Genomic DNA, 19229 nt, shown 5'->3' with positions numbered 1-19229 from the left:
GTACGCGTGTAGTAGTGATAGTAACAAAGAAGATACTTAAAACTTTCCACCTACAGTTAAGTGCTAGATGTTTTATTTCCTGACTGAATTCAATGCAGTATCAATATCATTTAGATAAGAAAAAGGCACTAACAACTACTTGAAGTATTGGTTGTGAATTATAAAAAATCTTAATATGTTTCCAGGAAATGGATTTGCAGTGATTATAGCTGAAAAAATTATATATACAGAAAAGCAAGTCCAGAATGCATTAGTAAGTATTATGAAGTCCAATAATAACTCATGCATTCAGTCGTAATAAATATACAAAGTTGGTGTAAAGGAGGTTAGTAAAAGTCAGTACAAGTTTAAATGGAGGATGCATTTTTCATAGCTCAGCTGATATATCCATAGATTGCATATCTCAAGCATTTATTATGGATTGTAGCTGGAATTTTAGGTAAGCAATAAATTTAAATTACCTTCACACAGGACAACTTTTTTTCAGCTAGTGTTCAAGAATCAGATAGCAAGGAGTCACATGCTCTAAGGCTACAGCAGGTTTATCGGGTTTAATGATCTCTTTTGAGAAACTTAAAAGACACTATGGAGACAAGGTGGAGGACACTCTTAAATGCTTGTTGGGAACTGTGTACTAATAGAAAAAGAAAGGAGAACCCTACTGTACTAGCCAAGAATCACAGAATCATTTAGGTTGGAAAAGACCTCTAACATCATCAAGTCCAAGAGTTAACCTAACACTGCCAAGTCCACCAGTAAACCATGTCCCTAAGCACCACATCTACACATCTTTTTAATACCTCCAGGGATGGTGACTCTACCACCTCCCATGGCAGCCTGTTCCAATGCCTAACCACTCTTTCTGTAAGGAAATTTTTCCTAATATCTAATCTAAACCTCCCCTGGCACAATTGGAGGCCATTTACTCTTGTCCTATAGCTTGTTATCTGTGAGAAGAGACTGACACCCACCTCACCACAACCTCCTTTCAGGTAGTTGTAGAGAGCAATAAGGTCTCCCCTGAAACTCCTTTTCTCCAGGCTAAACAACTCTCAGCCGCTCCTCATAATAGTTCTTCTCCAGATCCTTCACCAGCTTTGCTACCCTTCTCTGGACATGCTCCAGCAACTCAACGTCTTTCTTGTACTGAGGGTCACAGTACTAACAAGAGTAACAGGCACAGGAACACAGTATTCACAGCGCGACCTCACCAGTGCCGAGTACAGGGGTACAATCACTTCCCTACTCCTGCTGGCCACACTATTTCCAATACGGGCCAGGATGCTGTTGGCCTTCTTGGACATCTGGGCACACTGCTGGCTCATATTCAGCCGGATGTCAATCAGAACCTCCAGGTCCTTTTTTACTGGGCATCTCTTCATCCACTCTTCCCCAAGCCTGTAGCGTTGCATGGGGTTGTTGTGACCCAAGTGCAGGACCCGGCCCTTGGCCTTGTTAAACCTCATACAGCTGACCTCGGCCCATTGATCCAGCCTGTCCAGATCCATCTTCCTTACCTCAAGAAAATCAACACTCCCACCCAACTTGGTGTCGTCTGCAAACTTACTGAGGGAGCACTCGATCCCCTCATCCAGATCATTGGTAAAGATATTAAACAGAACTAGCCCCAAAACTGAGCCCTGGGGAACACGGCTTGTGACTGACTGGCAGTATTTAACTCCATTCAGCATCACTTTTGGGCCTGACCATCCAGCCAGTTTTTTACCCAATGAACAATACACACATCCAAGCCACAAGCAGACAGTTTCTCCAGGAGAATGTTGTGGGAGACAATGTAAAAGGCTTTACTAAAGTCCAGGGAGACACCATCCACAGCCTTTCCCTCATCCACTAAGTGGGTCACCTGGTCATAGAAGGAGATCAAGCTAGTGAAGCAGGACCTGCCTTTCATGAACCCATGCTGGCTGAGCCTGATCACCTGGTTGTCCTGTACGTGCCATGTGATGGTGCTCAAGATTATCTGCCCCATAACCTTCCCTGGCACCAAGGTCAGACTGACAGGTCTGTAGTTCCCTGGATCGTCCTTCCAGCCCTTCTTGTAGATGGGCATCATATTTTCTAACTTCCAGTCAACTGGGACCTCCCCAGTTAGCCAGGACTGCTGGCAAATGATGGGAAGTGGCTTGGTGATCACTTCCGCCAGCAGCCGCAGTACTCTTGGGTAGATCCCACCCAGCCCCATAGACTTGTGTGTATCTAAGTGGTGTAGCGGGTCACTAACTATTTTCCCTTGGATTATGGGGGGTTCATTCTGTTCCCTGTCCCTAACTTCCAGCTCAGAGGGCATTGGTACCCCAAGAACAACTGGTCTTACTATTAAAGACTGAGGTAAAGAAGGCATTCAAGTACTTCAGCCTTTCCCTCATTCTTTGTCACTATGTTCCGCACCCCATCCAATAGAGAAAGGATAGAGATTCTCCTTAGCTGTCTTTTTGTTGCTAATGTATTTATAGAAACATTTTTAATTGTCTTTTATGGCAGTAGACAGATTAAGTTCTAGCTGAGCTTTGGCCCTTCTGATTTTCTCCCTGAATAACCTCACAATGTCCTTTTAGTCCTCCTGAGTTGCCTGCCCCTTCTTCCAAAAATCATAAACTCTTTTTTCCTGACTTCCAGTCAAAGCTCTCTATTCAACCAGGCCAGTCTTCTTCCCTGTCAGCTCATCTTTTGGCATGTGGGGACAGCCTGCTTTTTTAAGGTTTCCTTCTTGAAGAATGTCCAGCCTTCCTGGACTCCTTTGTCCTTCAGGGCTGCCTCCTAAGGGACTCTGTCAACCAGTCTCCTAAACAGGCCAAAGTCTGCCCTCCAGTTCTGCTGACATCTCTCCTTGCTTCACCAAGAATCAAAAATTCTATCATGAAATGATTGCTATGCCCAAGACAGCCTCCAACCACTATATCCTTTTCTGTTCACAAACAACAGGTCCAGTGGGGCACCTTCCCTAGTCGGCTCCCTCACCAACTGTGTCAGGAAGTTATCTTCCACACATTCCAGGAACCTCCAGGACTGTTTCCTCTCTGCTGTGTTGTATTTCCAGAAGACATCTGGTAAGTTGAAGTCCCCCACAAGAACAAGGGCTAGCAATTGTGAGACTTCACCCAGCTGCTTATAGAATATTTGGTCTGCCTCTTCATCCTGGTTGGGTGGTCTATAACAGACTCCCACCATAACATCTACCTTGTTGGCCTTCACACTGATTCTTACCCATAAAGACTCAACCTTATTGTCACCATCATTAAGCTCTAAATAGTCAAAACAGTCCCTAACATACCCCACCAACTTTCCTTGCTTTTGTATCCCTTTTGGAGAGTTTATAGCCATCCATTGCAGCACTCCAGTTGTGTGAATCATCCTGCCGTTTCCATGATTGCAATTACATCATAGTTTTCCAGCTGCACAATGGTTTCAAGCTCCTTCTCTTTGTTGCCCATGCTGCGTGCATTGGTGTAGATACACTTCAGTTGGGCTATCAATCCTGCCACCCCTTTGAGGGGAGAAGCTCTAATTTTTATGTGACTGTTCTCAGGAACTTCTGTGGTTTCTGACACATCAACAACCCCTGCATCTTTGCTGCTGTATGGCTCTCTATTCCCTACCCCCACTGAGATGGCTAAGGTGCTGCACACATTAGTACAGGGACATTTCCAAATGTGTTCCAGTGTACTCAGTACATCATGGGCCGCGCTGAAGGACCTCGGTAGCAACACCACCCCTCAAACATTAGCGTGCCACCCCCAGGCTTGTCTCTAGTGATCCTGGTTTTATCCCTCTCCTTGTTCAAATCTAGTTTAAAGCTCTTTCAATCAGCCCTGTTAATTCCTGTGCAAGGATCCCTTTCCCCTCTTTGAGACAGGGCACCCCATCTGTCTTCAGCAGGCCTGGTGTCATACAGATCAACCCATGATCAAAAACCCCAAAATTCTGCTGGTGACACCAGGGTCGGAGCCAGGTATTGAGCTCCTGGCTCTTCCTGTTTCTTCCCTCATCTTCCCCTGTAACTGGAAGGATAGAGGAGAACATTACTTGTGCTCCTGATCTTTTAGCCAGTCATCCCAAGGCCCTGGAGTTTCTCTTGATTGCTCTCAGACTTATTGTTGCAACTTCGTCACTGCCTATGTGAAAAATCAATAATGGATAGTAAACTGAGGGCTGTACCAGGGTAGGAAGGTTTCTTGTCACATCTTTAACCTGGACTCCAGGGAGGCAGCAGACTTCCCTAAGAAGTGGGCAAGTTCAGCATATTGGGCCTTCTGTTCCCCTCAGGAAAGAGTCTCCTATGACAATGACCTATCTTTTTTTCTTTATGGCAGCAGTTTTGATGCAGGGTGTAGGTTAGCTTAACCTTAGTGACACCTCCAAGCTAGATGAAATGTCCCTATCATTGTTCAGTTCCACTTGCAGAGCCTCATACCTATTATGCAAGGACACCTGGGAAGGTGGGGGAGTCATGGAGGAGACACTACTGTGCTGGGCAGGAGCTTGTTGCCGTTGCCCCCTATCCCTTAAGTCATCACATTCTGATGGGTGGAGAGAGGATAAGGAATCCTCCATATCCTGTCTGCCTGTTGGGTCTGTCTCAGGGAAGGCAGAGTGGGATTCCAGTGGTCAGTGTCTCTCTTGCACTCCTTGATACTCCTCAACCTACCCACCTCCTCCCAGAGCTCTGTCACTAAGCGGAGGAGTTCCTCCACTGCTGCCGTCTGATACCGGCATAAGAGCAGGGCACAGCCTGCAGCCTGACACCTGGGTGGCAGCATGTCCCCACCAGAGCTCTGTCTGGGAAGCTGCATCAGTCATGGCAGGTGCAGAGTTGGATATAGTTTGGACATAGCCTTCCACCAGGTGGATACCATCGTTCCCTGGCCGAGCCAGCAAAGTTAGAGTGCCTCTCCTGCACGCCCTTCCACACTATGTTTGCCTACCCTGGTCGCTGGAGCTCCCCAGGGGCTTCTTTTATACATGGAGAAGGCTTGGCTGCCATTTCTCCTGGACCTATCCAGGTCTTGGCAGCTGCTGTCATGCAAGCTGCGGGCTCCTGGTGGGTCTCTCCGCTCTCCCAAGGTTCAGGAAATGCCCGCTGTACACCATGCTAGAGCGCCAGCTGGAGAAATACTTAGAGATACTATGGCTTTCCTCCTTTCTTCAAGTTGTATCTCCCCATGATTTAAGCTATTTAGACAAAGCCTTCCCCCCGCCACCCTTCCATATAAATTAAATAGGTTTAGGTTTTTGCAAGAGACAAATTAAGCAGTAGAGATTTACAGTTCTCTATATTGCCAGAGAAAAGGTTTGCAGTGATGTGAGTGGACTTCAGAAATCAACATACACTGTGTCCTATTTTCCTGTGGCAAAAATTCTTGCCAATATTTCTAGATGCTTTCAGAAGACAACATTGCAACTTTTAGACATAACTGTTGTTCTCAAGAACAGTTCCTTGTTAAGATTTCACATGCTGTAACTGCAGAAAACACCTGTTTCAGAATTAAATCTGTGAGGTTATTGTAAAAAAAAAAAAAGCTGTAATAAAGTGTTGATGGATAAGGTAATTTATTTAATTGCATTGCTTTAATTATTTTATTGCAATTTATTAGAAAGAATGATTATTATATCAACTAGGTAGGTGAATTTAAGCCACTTTAGTGTTTGGCCACAGCCTTTTGGCCAACAGCAACTGATTTTTCACAACTCATTTGCTCTGGGGAGAGAAGAGGAAAGCCTGCGATATGGAGATTCTTATCAGTTAAGTAATCAGATTTATTGTCTGGTAAATGGAGCTAAACTATCAAGAAGACAATGAAGTGGACCAATGAAGGAAAAATTTCATGATCCAGAAAATGAAAATCACACCTAATCATAGATTTAAAATTCAGGGTGAGGTAGAAAAGGTAATAATTGAGATTCTTTTAGAAATAGGAACTCAATGCTATTAAATAGCATAAACTGTTTAGTCAAGACATCTACTGCAGAATGAGAATTGTTGATACTGTAAAGCCACAATTTTTACATTTTGAAGTGCTTCAAAGCTGGAAAATATTGCATCAGAGGCCTCTATCAAAATTTAAAAGTTGATGTTTTCTGTAGATGATAAAGGCAGTAGGAACATGATAGTTACTCCCAACATGTTTTGTATAGTTAAATAGGCATCAGCAGAAAACACCTGATAACTGCTCTACTGCATGTCAAATAACAACTTTCACTCTAAAAACATCTTACCATCTTACCAAAGAGAAAGTGTATCTTCAATACACAAAAGCCAATATTCATAACTACACTTAGGGCATGAAAATATTTGTTTTAAAAATAAATTAATATATTAACTGAAATGCTTGGCAAATTTCTGCTGCTCTGAACAGGCTCTGAATAAAAGTGTTAGATCAAGTTCCTGCTTTAGATCTAGAATGGAATACTAAATCAAACACATTTATTTGCTTTCATTCTTAAGACAGTATATTCTAATATTTGCCAAGACATACGAGCCCACTGCTGCTCTTTTTTAAGCTCATAAACAAATTAGTCTGCAGTAACTGCCTAGAGATTAAACAAACACAAGCAACTGGTGCCAAATTGTTCTTCAGAGGAAAAAGAGAAAATATTGCCTGTGAAAACAAAATCCCCCAAAACTATTTATGTCTTTATATATGTATATACATACACACATGCATATATAAACAAACATAAATACAGGTATACATATATATACACACACATATACTTACATTTATACAAAAAAATAGGTAAAAAAGTGAAAGTGAACACCATAAATAGCAAAAGAAGCCAATTGACAGCCCTACTTTCCTGGTTTTGCCTTAAATTTTCTTATGGAAACCTGCATGACTGTTTTCAGGAACTGTTGTTTGTCTAGGATTTCTGGAGGTGCAAGCCATATCAATGAAAAGTCCTGATGCTGATAGACCATAATATTTCTTGTGCCTATGTCCTACAGCTCTGAATATCTTATGGAGCACTGTTACGCAACCAGAAATTCTGGACCTTCCTGATGCATAGAGACATACCCATTTTGATCATATAGGACATGCAGAGAAGGGCCAGCTTTACTGCACTACATTTATTGCATTGTTCTTCACTGAGAAGTACACGTGTACTTGAGACATCAAAAGCTCTTCTCAAGCCAAAATAGGTGATCTAAAACGAGCTAATTAAAACTTTTATTTTTGTGAAACTGAGGCAGATGCTATTCCATGCTGAGATCTGTAACTACAAAAATGAAGAAAAACTATCTCCCTGTAATCTTAAAAGCAGAAGCCGAACTTAAAATCTTTCTGAGGCAGTGTCCTCTTCTGCCCCAGTTACGTGGAAGTCTGGGAATCAGTCATCCAGTGCTACGCTGTAAACCCCACAATAAAACCTCTGTTACTCAACCTGACCAGATTCCCCACAACCTAGGCTCTCAGCAACAGCTTTATTTTTTGGGGGGTTTCTTACCACTTCTATTCATTTGTAAAGCGCATACCTCAGTGGAGGCATTATGTGATGGTACCCTAAGGATAAACCTGAGAAAGATACAACTTTAAATATGTTAATTCTGGCACAGAAAAGGCAAGCCATTCAACTCACTGCACCTGAGAGCAAAATTATTGAGCTGTATAGTGTTTTGAATGAGAAATCAAAAAGATTTCTTGTCTCCTAGCAGAGATAGCAGTTGGCAAGATTCTTTTTTCATCTTAAGTACACTGTAAGTTTTATCACCCTTATGAATTCAACTGCAACCCTTAAACCATTTACAACTTTTCCTAGTCATGACGGAAAGATTTTTACTTTGATGACTAACTTAAATGTTCATCAGTAAGATTGAGTTTTATTAGCTGAGCAATGTGGGATGTTTTCAACCTAAAACTTTCCAGGAATTTTTTTAGAGATATTTTTAATATACGTAGATATATAGATATCTATGTGTGTGTGTGTGTGCGCGCATGCACAGAAGGGTTTCAGAATTCAGACCAAGAAAAAGATCTACTTCCTTATCCTGGTCAGGAACAGTCAGGAATGCAGTATAGTAATTAAAAGATCCATTGCAGTTAACGGGAGCTGCAGGTGCACTTCATAATTTACAATTTGTTCTTGGCCTGCTAGAACACTACTTCTATTATAAATAACATCCTGCATGACAAGTGTCATGTAAGGCAAGCCACTAAAATAAAGCACTCTCTGTATTAGCTGAACCAGTTAATCAAATAAAAAGTTTTAACTCGATGACTCATTGCACCTTTTGAACGAGGTGATTTCTAGCACTGTAATTACATTTGGAACAACAGATACACGTACTTGCTAGCTGTTTAAACTCATGGCATAAATGACAAATTAACAGTAACTTGTTATTAAGGGAATATGGGCTTCCAAATCTGAGCCTAAACCAACCGGTGTAAGGAGCATGAGCCACCAGTTGATTCAGACACGGACAGAGCAGTTCTTGAGGAAGCAGTTGGGAGTACATCTTGCTGGATAAGCAGGCCACTGAGGAGTAAGGTATCATTTCAGCAGCTGGTCCTATGGAACCAAGCAGAACCACCTCCAGCACAGATCTGCCTGCTGTTCTATACTACTGCTTTATCTTTTTAAACCAGCCTAAGCTCCCAAAAATCTTTTAAACTGCTTCTCTCTTGGCAAACGGTTTATTTCATTAACCCTGAAATTTAACCCATCTTATTTGATGGAAAATTCTCAAACTATAGCTGAGAAGTACAGAATTTCAGATGTAACTTTTGGTCTTCTACGTGACTGCTATTCTCAGACACATTAGTTTTTATTTTCCATATTAAAACACAGCAACTTTCTGTTTGTATTTCTAAATTCATAAGGCCCCTTCGTCAACTATTCTGACTGCACAGCTCTTTATATGAATTTTATATACATTATACTTCTGGAAGAAAATATATTAATATTCAGTATTTAATATTAAGTAGTAAATTAAATTAAGTTAATTATTTTTCCCAATGGCATTTTTCATATATGGTATTTCATAGATTAGGAATTAGTTTTCCTAACAGTATTAAACTGAATCAATAACAAACCCTTATGGTAGTCCACAAAATACCCTGAGAAGAATTTTTTTTTTTTTTTTACTATCATTAATCCTTAGTTATAATGGTTAACTATTACATAAACATTCATGGCTCATTTCAAGTAAGCTTGTATTTTCATTTACAGTTTCTAGAAAGCATATGAAATACATATTACAGCTCATGTAGTTTCTCCATACCCAGCAATGTGATACCAATACCACAGCAACCCATAAACAGTTTGTGAAACACATCACATGTTTACAGGTTGTAACTGCACAGGAGTGATGTTGGACTTATTTGGGAGGTGTCAGCTAGAGGTAGAAAATATGCAGTCACAGGAGTAAGACAGATCTGCGCTTGTGACTCATATTCCCACTTCCACTTCGAAAAATGGTTTGGAGCTTTTTTATTTTTTTAACATTCAATTGTTGATTTTATATTAAAGGTATTTCTAAGGTTAGGAATTAGTGCATTTAGTAGCTGTTACTGAGACTTTAAGAAGTCACCAAAATAGTAACTTACCAATTTAGAGAAAATATTAACCAAGAGATAATTACTTTTCTTTCTTCCTCTAAAGAATGTGCAAAGATCCTTAATTTGCATAAGGAAATTTAAATACAGTAATTTAAATGAAAAATATCACAGATACTTTAGAGAAGTCAGATGTAAATACTAAACAGTAAGAAGTTCAGCTACACTACTTGTAAACACAATGCAAATTTATACCAGAATCATAGAGTCATTAAGGTTGGAGAAGACCTCTGAGATCATCAAGTCTAACCATCAACCCAACACCACCATGCCCACTAAACCATATCCTGAAGTTCCACATCTACACATTTCTTGAACATCTCCAGTAATGGTGACTCCACCACTTCCCTAGGCAGCCTGTTCCAATGCCTGACCACTCTTTCTGTAAGGAAATTTTTCCTAATATCCAACCTAAACCTCCCCTGGTGCAACTTGAGGACCTTTTCTCTCATCTTAATGCTAGTTACTTGGGAGAAGAGACCAACACCCACCTGACCACAACTTCCTTTCAGGTAGTTGTAGAGAGCGATAAGGTCTCCCTGCAGCCTCCTCTTCTCCAGACTAAACAACCTCAGTTCCCTCAGCCGCTCCTCATAAGACTTGTTCTCCAGACCCTTCACCAGCTTTGTTCTCCTTCTCTAAACACGCTCCAGCACCTCAACATCCTTCTTGTAGTAAGGGGCCCAAAACTGAACACAGCATTTGAGGTGCAGCCTCACCAGTGCACAGTACAAGGGCACAATCACTTCCCCACTCCTGCTGGCCACACTAGTTCTGGTACAGGCCAGGATGCTGTTGGCCACCTTGACCACCTGGGAAAACAGCCAGCTGTCAAACAGCACCGCTAGGTCCTTTTCTGCTGGGCAGCTTTCCAACCACTCTTACCCAAGCCTATAGCGTTGCATGAGGTTGTTGTGACCAAAGTGCAGGTCCCGGCACTTGGCCTTCTTAAACCTCATACAATTGACCTCGGCTCATCGATCCAGTCTGTCCAGATCCCTCTGCAGAATCTTCCTACACTCGAGCAGATCAACACTCCCACACAATGTGGTGTTGTCTGCAAACTTACTGAGGGAGCACTCGATCCCCTCATCTAGATCATTGATAAAGATGTTAAAGAAGACTGGCACCAAAAGTGAGCCCTGTGGAACATGACTTTTGACCATCTGCCAACTGGAGTGAACTCTGTTCACCACAACTCTCTTGGTTTGGCTGTACAGACATTTTTTTACCCAGCAAAGAGCACACATGTCTAAGTCATGAGCCACCAGCTTGTCGAGGAGAATGCTATGGGAGACGCTGTCAAAGGCTTTACTAAAGTCCAGGTAGGCAACATCCACAGCCTTTCCCTCATCCACTAGGCGGGTCACCTGGTCATAGAAGGAGATCTGGTTGGTCAAGCAGGACCTACCTTTCATAAATCCATGCTGGCTGGGCCTGATCCCTTAGTTCTCCTGCACTTGCCTAGTAAGCACCCTCAAGATGAACCTCTCCATAACCTTCCCTGGTACCAAGGACAGGCTGACAGGCCTGTAGTTCCCTGGATCCTCATTCCATCCCTTCTTGTAGATGGGTGTCACATTGGCAAGCCTCCAGTCTTCTGGGACCTCCCCTGTTAACCAGGACTGCTGATAATTGATGGAGAGTGGCTTGTCAAGCTCTTCTGCCAGCTCTCTCAGTACTCTTGGGTGGATCCCATCAGGCCCCATAGACTTGTGAGCATCCAGGTGGTATAGCAGGTCGTTAACTGCTTCCTCCTGGATTATGGGGAGTTTATTCTTCTCTCCATGCCTGTCTTCAGGGAGCTGAATACCCTGTGAATACTAAGTCTGGCTATTAAAGACTGAGGCAAAGAAGGTATTAAGTATGTCAGCCTTTTCCACATCCTTGGTGACAATGTTCCCCCCCATATCCAATAAAGGTTGGAGATTCTCCTTGGCTCTCTTTTTGTTGTTAATAGATTTGTAAAAACATTTTTTATTTTCTCTTATGACCGTGGCAAGATTGAGTTCTAGCTGGGCTTTTGTATTTCTAATTTTGTCCCTGCTTGACCTAACGAGATCCTTGTACGCTTTGTGAGTTGCCTGCCCCTTCTTCCAGAGGTGATAAACTCTCCTCTATTCCCTGAGTCCCAGCCAAATCTCCCTGTTCAGCCAGGCCGGTTGCCTTCTCCGCCAGCTCTTCTTATGGCACATGGGGACCGTCTGCTCCTGCGCCTTTAAGATTTCCTTCTTGAAGACTGTCCAGCCTTCCCGGACCCCTTTGCCCTTCAGGACTATCTCCCAAGGGACTTTCTCAATCAGTGTCTTGAACAGGCCAAAGTCTGACTTCTGGAGTCCACAGTAGTGGTTTTGCTCATCCCCCTCCTTACTTCACCAAGAATCAAGAATTCTATCATTTCACGGTCGGTCGCTAAGCTCAAGACGGCCTCCGACCACCACATCTCCCACCAGTCCTTCTCTGTTTGTAAACAGCAGGTCAAGCGGGGCACCTCCCCTGGTGGTCTCACTAACCAGCTGTGTCAGGAAGTTATCTTCCACACACTCCACGAACCTCCTAGACTGTTTCCTCTCTGCTGTGTTACACTTCCAGCAAACGTCCGGTAAATTGAAGTCCCCCATGAGAACAAGGGCTAGCAACTGTGACTTTTGTCAGTTGCTTGTAGAATGCTTTGTCTGCCTCTTCATCCTGGTTGGGTCGTCTATAACAGACTCCCAGCAGGATATCTACCTCATTCTTATCCATAAGCACTCAACTTTGTCATCACAATTGTTATGTTGAGCTCTATACAATGAAAACACTCCATAACATACTGAGCCATCCCACCACATCTCCTTCCTTGCCTCTCTCTTCTGAAAGGCTTATAGCCATCCATTGCAGCACTCCAGTCATGAGAGTCATCCCACCATGTTTCTGTGATGGCGTCTAAGTCATAGCTGTCCTGCTGCACAATGGCTTCCAGCTCCTCCTGTTTGCTGCTCTTTCTTTTCATACAATCACAGAATCTTTGGGTTGAAAGGAACCTTCAAAAGTCATCTAGTCCAGCCCCCCTGCAATGAGCAGGGACATCTTCAACTAGATCAGGTTGCTCAGAGCCCTGTCCAACCTGACCTTGAATGTTTCTGGGGATGGGGCATCTACCATCTCTCTGGGCAACCTGTGCCAGGGTTTCACCACCCTTAGTGTGAAAAATTTCTTCCTTAAATCTGGTCTAAGATAGTGATTTTCTAGTGATTTACTGTAAGTAATCTGAACAATCAAAAAATAAAATTCAATACATTCAATATGTAACTAATTTTATCTTGGAAAGAAAAAATATATTTATTGACTTAACTGTCATGAAATCTCTTCATCCTAAGCCAGCTTTTAAATTGCAATGAGAAGCTAATCACAGCCTTCAGTACATTGAGTGCTCAGGTGAAGGAAACCAATCACTGGTAGCTAGTTTGTTATAGCAAAAAAAAAAAAAAGTGTATTTTAATGAAAGGAAAGTATAAAAATATTAAATAGTGTATTTACTTTTTATTACAATTAGTTTTTATTTAGAGCAGAAAGCTTGTGGTTTTATATTCAGAAAGGCAATTGAAAGTATTCTGTTAAATAGCCTTTGTTCTGTCATTCTCTCCATAATTACTTCAAACTCACTTGAGTAGATATCTGAACAGACAGTCTACAGGTCCAAGCTCATTAAAAGTGTACATGTATTTGCAGCTAAAATAATGAAAAATTCTCTTCCATTCAACAGAACCCAATTTTAACAAATGTCAGATTGTGATGAATAAAACACCCCAAACTTATTACTTCTGAAACAGCAAAGGAATCTAACTCCGGGGCATCTGTTTTCAAAATTTTCAAAATGTTTGCAAAAATTACACAAGAAATTTTTGACAAAGACGGAAAATACAAAGACCAGACAGCACCACTGTTACAAGTCTGTTGCCAACCTCATTTATGAGCCTTCACCTTATCAAGCTCCTATGTGAGATGTTGCTTCTCCTCCTGATATATATTCCCTTGACTATCTTTGCATTCCTGCAGCAAGAGTGAAGGCGCAGCAACACGATGCAACCGCAGCCCTGGGGCTTGCCACCACCCAGACATTTGAGTGCACACAAGTGCCCTGATCCTTAAGTCATCCAAAACTTGACTGTAGCAGTGGCATGACGCAGCAGACACACGCACAGCATAATATGGGCTGATGCATCACAGGACAAAAAGGCGGAGAGATCTTCTGATGCTATGGTTTAGAAGATTTTATATTCAAAATGGCTGCTGGAGTATGAAGAGGAAGAGACAGAGTTGTTTTCCTCCTTTTTTGTCTGAGATTAGTAGCATCTATTCAAGGGGCCATTGCAACTTCTCCTAGTCTCCCAAGTCTTCCTGTCAGTTTGCATAACACTCTTCCAGAGTACAAACTCAAACTTCTCCAAAACATGCCACTTGCAGCAAAATGTTAACAAAAACTCAATTAAATTCCCTATTTGCTAACTATCAGTGTATCAGACTTTCAATTAAGTTTCTCTTTATTCAACTGCCTGGTCTATTCCAAAGTTTGCAGTAAGATAAAATGACTACATGTGCTAAAATTACATTCCCACCTAATTCTTAGCTGGATGGATTAAACTGCAAGGTACAAAAACACTAAACACTGAATTTAAACCTCTACATCTTTGAAAGTCTTCAATAAAGGCAAATTAAAGATAACATCCTATGCAAACATAACTCAAACATAACCTCTTGATCTTCAGTAACAAAGAAAGAAGATTCAAAGCCAATTTTAAGTCTGTGCTTTGCCTGGGATCAGCATTTGACCTTTTAAACCTTATAAAACAGCTTCTTTTTACTAAAGAGCAGTACAGGTTCCTCAAATTGTTCTGAGATTTGGTTTGTTTTCTTGTCTGATTTTATTCAAATTGTCCTTTTTATGGTCCAAATAATTCTCATTAGATCTGCCTGACTACCACTAAAATTAATATTAGTGTCTAGTAAGCCTGTGATCTGTTTCTGTTATTTATAAAATTTCATGGTTTTCATCTGATCTACAGTTCTTGGTTTGTTCTCAATATCCTTAACTGCTGCTGCCCAAAATTTTATGGCTTTTTTTGGCTGCCTCTCCATGTAGAGCCTGCAAATACTGTCAGTGATAATGCCAGAGCACTTTCTTGAGTTGTAACTGCCATTTGCAAGCTCAGCATCATGTAAGCATGGTATAGACTGTTTCTCTGAAATATTCATTACCTCAGATTTGTCTATGATGAAGATCATCTGCCATTTGTTGCCCATGTGCTCAGTTTTGGAGTTTCTCCACTATCAGCTCAGCATTTGATTACCTGAGAGAGCTTAATGTCATGGGCATCCTTGGAAATGTCACCATCCACCTCTTGCCTCCAACTAAATTCTTATATTCATGCACCTTACAAAAATATCTATGTTGCTTTCTGTTACTTCTGTAACCTTCCCCTCCCTGCCCCAACTGATGAATATGTTTGAATTTGGCTTGAGAAATATGCCTAAAATGAGTGTTTGTGCCCCATCTGTAAACTGTGCAGGATTATCAAAATCAGTTTCTTCTTCTTCTTTTGGTAAACAATAGCAAAATAGACTTTACAGTATATAAAATATTCTTGCCATTTAAATAACACTTAGCAACATTACACTTGAATTAGAAATCACTGTAAGATTTAATTTCTGGAATTCATTCAATTGTTAATTTCTTCCCACTTCCCTTATCCTGAGATCTGCTGAGCTAAAAACTTTAACAGAAAACAAAATTTCCTACTCCTATAAAATTTCCCTATTCCTCTGAGCTACTGAGAATCAGCTTTCAAAGCAGAGCACAATGTATCAACTACAGAGAATAAAACATAAAATCTATTACAAATTTTAGAATCAGTTTTGTTTTCCGATTTGTAGATTGTAAAAGTTAATATCTATTTTATTTTTCTTTGAAATTATTAACTGAAAATGTAATCTACCCAGTCTGCTCTCCCTTCAACATCACTTTCTTCCACTATAGTTTTAAAATGTGGTTCCCTTTTCTCATTCTCAAAATTGACTTAAACAAAAATCTTGGTATCCCCTTCATAATCATAAAATACTTTTAATCATGAACATTTTAATTTTTAGGAAAGATAGAGAAATATTAAAGGACTGTTAAAAATTAAGTGATCCAAAATATAAACATACTGGCTTAAGAGTTTATTTGGAAAATAATCTATTAAAGCTATTCTGAAAAAGAGGCGTCAAAATATTCTAATTCACACAGATTTATTATAATTTATAATATACTGAGACACTTAAATAAATTTATCATAGTACAAACACAATGGACAATGCCATGACTATATTGGCTCTTTTGTACTGCAAGTAGAGGTCACTTCCTTCAACTTGTCTTGTTTGCCCCATGCTTTGTTCTTAATGAAAAATTAAAGCACTTTGGGTGACATGGGTTTCAAATCCTAAAAAGACAGAACCTGACTGTACCCCAAAGCAAAGTCGAACAACTAATGAACAACTAAAAGATGCCAGAGCATAAGAGAGATGAAAATCCCATGACACCAAGGCTACATGAAGACTGTGCAGCAGATAAGCCTACGGTCTTTTCATGCCTAGGATCACCAGTAATTGAGAACACATCATATATTCCTGTCAGCTAGGTTTCTTTCCTTTGAAAACCCAGTCTGTGAGAGCAAAAAGATGAAGGAAAGAAGAAAAAGCATTTACTGAGAGGCAGCAGCTAGACTGAGGATAGGATCTGTTTCCAAGACCCGGCAGCAAAAAACATTCCCTGGCTCTGATGCAGCCAGGAAGACTGGGCAACGAATAGCAGTGCAAACTCACCCGTCCTGATGCATACGGTACATCAAAAGCATTTATATCAATTTAACACTACACTATCTGTACTTCTACAGCAATGCATTTATTCATGTGGAGTTCACTAAATGAGGTCTCTGCAATCATTGTCCTCAAAATTACACAAGCTGTCATTCCAGAGGAAAAGAAACCAACCACTCAAAACAGACAGAGCAAAAGGAGGAATGCATGTGCAAGTGTTTATTTAAGATCCTTCATCTAGTGAGTATATCTGTATTATTCCCATTTGAGATGTCCGAGGCTTCCTTAAAATACTGAATGTGCCAATAAATTCCGTATACGGCTAACAACACCTTAAGCCAAAACAGCATTCAGATACACATTTCTATTGATAAATGAAGGAAAGTATGATACCAATCTTTACCAGAACTGGAACATATTTCATATTCTCAGACAAAGCTCAACCACCAATCTCTTCCTTCTGTGTTGCTGCAGCAGCTTACAGAGCTATTAAAATTATGTGTTATTGTTTTGTAAGTGTTAGCACTTACATAACAAGTTAAGGCTTGGAAACACAGATGGGTTTCCATTGTACAAAAGAACAGCTTCCAGGGTGATAAAGAAAGGCCAAGGACTCCCTTGTGTAACAAGTAGCATTACCATCAACACCTGGAAATACAGCAGAAAGAAACGTTTAAAGCACCGCCGTAGTTTCCAGCAGCTGTAGCTTACTTGTGGCATCTCCTTCTTTTAACATGTTTCAGGAGAAACTTTAATCGTGATTAAACTCAACAAAAAGTTTTCAGGGTGCTCCCTTACCACTCTACTGAACATTTTCACAGCTTTTAGATCACCACAGATCTAAACCAAAAAAATGACATGTGGCGCATCAGAAGTAACAAAAAAACTGTTGCACACTACTAGTTCTCGTAGCAAATCTCTAGCACTCATTAATGTACCTCTATAAGGAATGTTCTGGTTTTTTAAAAACATGCATGAAGAAAGCTTTGACACTGACTGTATTTCGAAGCTGAATGTCATATCAGTTTAGGCTTAGCATCTAGATTAAGAACTTATGCTTTCATAAAACTTAGTATAGACACCAACAAAATTTTTTTTTCCAAGTTGGAAATTCTCTTTTTAAAGGAGTCAAATCATTTTTGTATGAACTGTAACTCAAATGTTTCTAGCTTCTCTTGTGACTGCATGAGAAAAACAAGTTGATTCAAAAGTGATTATAAATAACTTTATATTAGCCAATCTATTCCTTTTATCCAACCTATGAAATGCAGATGTTAATGACATTAATGATGAGAAGTGAATTAGATTAGAATTAAGTGTATGCATCATCTAAGGTATTATTAGTACTACGGAGATATATTTTAATGACATACTATCAAATAAAAGATGCTAAATCAACTGTAAATACCATAAATGAAGCTCCAATCTGTTCTGCTTTTAATCAAGCAATAATATATGCTTGTTTATTTTTTTTAAGCATTACAAGTGGAATTATAAAAATGTAGGGTATGGAAAGGAGTGGCAGTCACTGACAGGAATAGGTAGAAAAGAAGAATTAAATAAATTATGATGGATGTGAAATTTATTCACTGATAATTTGTTATGAATATGAAAACTCCAGAAGTCGAGAGCTCCTTTGAACATATAAGTCAGAAGCAAATCTAAAATAACCAAAAATGATTTCACAGTCTTTTTTCTCTCTTTTAACTTACCTCTTTTTTTTCTCTACCAGCTGTCTGCAGATCTCCTGCCACCGGGTATTCAAACGTTCCAGTTGTTCCTTCAGCACCTTAGCATCTGCTGTTGACGACTGCTCAATAATATCTTCACCAGTTACATTCAATGTTTTGACAACAGCTTGTTGTTGCCCAATGCCATCCTGAAGATCCTGCAAAATACCCACCACATACACATATTCATAAAAATGTCAAGCATGAAACAAAATGCTTCATCATATATGGTCCAGATGGAAAGAGGTGAGAGTTTTTGCTCTCCTCTGAATTCCAAATGAAAGAATCCAAAGGTGAGACAAAGACATTTATGTTTCTGTAACAAGTACTTTTCAGTGCATCCCTGCGGCCTTCCCCCAATTCTTGTCTGCTAGAGATCATTACAGAAATATTTTGCAGGTCAACTAATAAGAAAAACTTGTGAACAAATTTACTTCTACATGCTCAAAGGTATACACCATGTTTATTTAATAATCTACAAAACATTTTAAAGTTACAGCGTTGGATTAGCTGTCTACATAAAATAAGCAATCTCGAAAAAGCAAAGACTGTTTGAAGTACTTCTCCTGGTTCCATTAAGAACACATTTGTCTCCAGTTGTGAGAAGCCTGATAATCTATTCCCTCATGGGATTTTTTGGGTTTGGGGATTTTCTTGGCAGGGTTGGGGGGACACTAGACTTCTAAGGAAAAGTATTACTTCTTTTGTTTCTACTTACACAACAAAATGAAAAACTAACAAAAGATAACAAAGATGGAGCATTTTCCAAGTTTTACTAAATGCATTGAGATACATTTTCTACATCTTTTATCATTAAAAAGCTATCATACCTTAACTCATGTTTAAAAACAATGCAGTTTTAAATCTGTAGCTTAGTTTTTAATGCTGTATGCCTGTTTAAGAATGCTCATATTTATAAATAAAGAAATAAATCTTTTCATATTTTTAATCATCAGTAGACCATGAGTAATTTTTCCCTTGAATTCCTCAAAATGTACAAGCAGGGAAATGTAAAATAATTTTCAACAGTTTACTGCTAAAATAAGCAGAAACTGAAATAACAATCTATGCCGTGGGATTCGTACTTATGATA

General features: G+C 40.1%; 1 protein-coding gene across 4 annotated transcripts in view; it reads right to left on the bottom strand.

The window, feature by feature from the left end:
- The window catches only part of DMD (dystrophin), a gene marked incomplete at both ends in the record, with an annotated part of 1339794 nt that overhangs the window by 430271 nt on the left and 890294 nt on the right, over nucleotides 1-19229 (bottom strand). For all 4 annotated transcript variants that reach the window (XM_082008889.1, XM_082008891.1, XM_082008888.1 and 1 more), the window contains one exon: nucleotides 18119-18294. In XM_082008889.1, the coding sequence (XP_081865015.1) occupies nucleotides 18119-18294 (176 nt within the window). The remainder of the gene's footprint in view (nucleotides 1-18118; nucleotides 18295-19229) is intronic.

Source organism: Phaethon aethereus, assembly GCF_964289735.1.
Source record: "Phaethon aethereus genome assembly, chromosome: 1".
In the NCBI taxonomy this organism is placed as follows: Eukaryota; Metazoa; Chordata; class Aves; order Phaethontiformes; family Phaethontidae; genus Phaethon; species Phaethon aethereus.
This window is presented reverse-complemented; position numbering and strand designations above follow the sequence as displayed.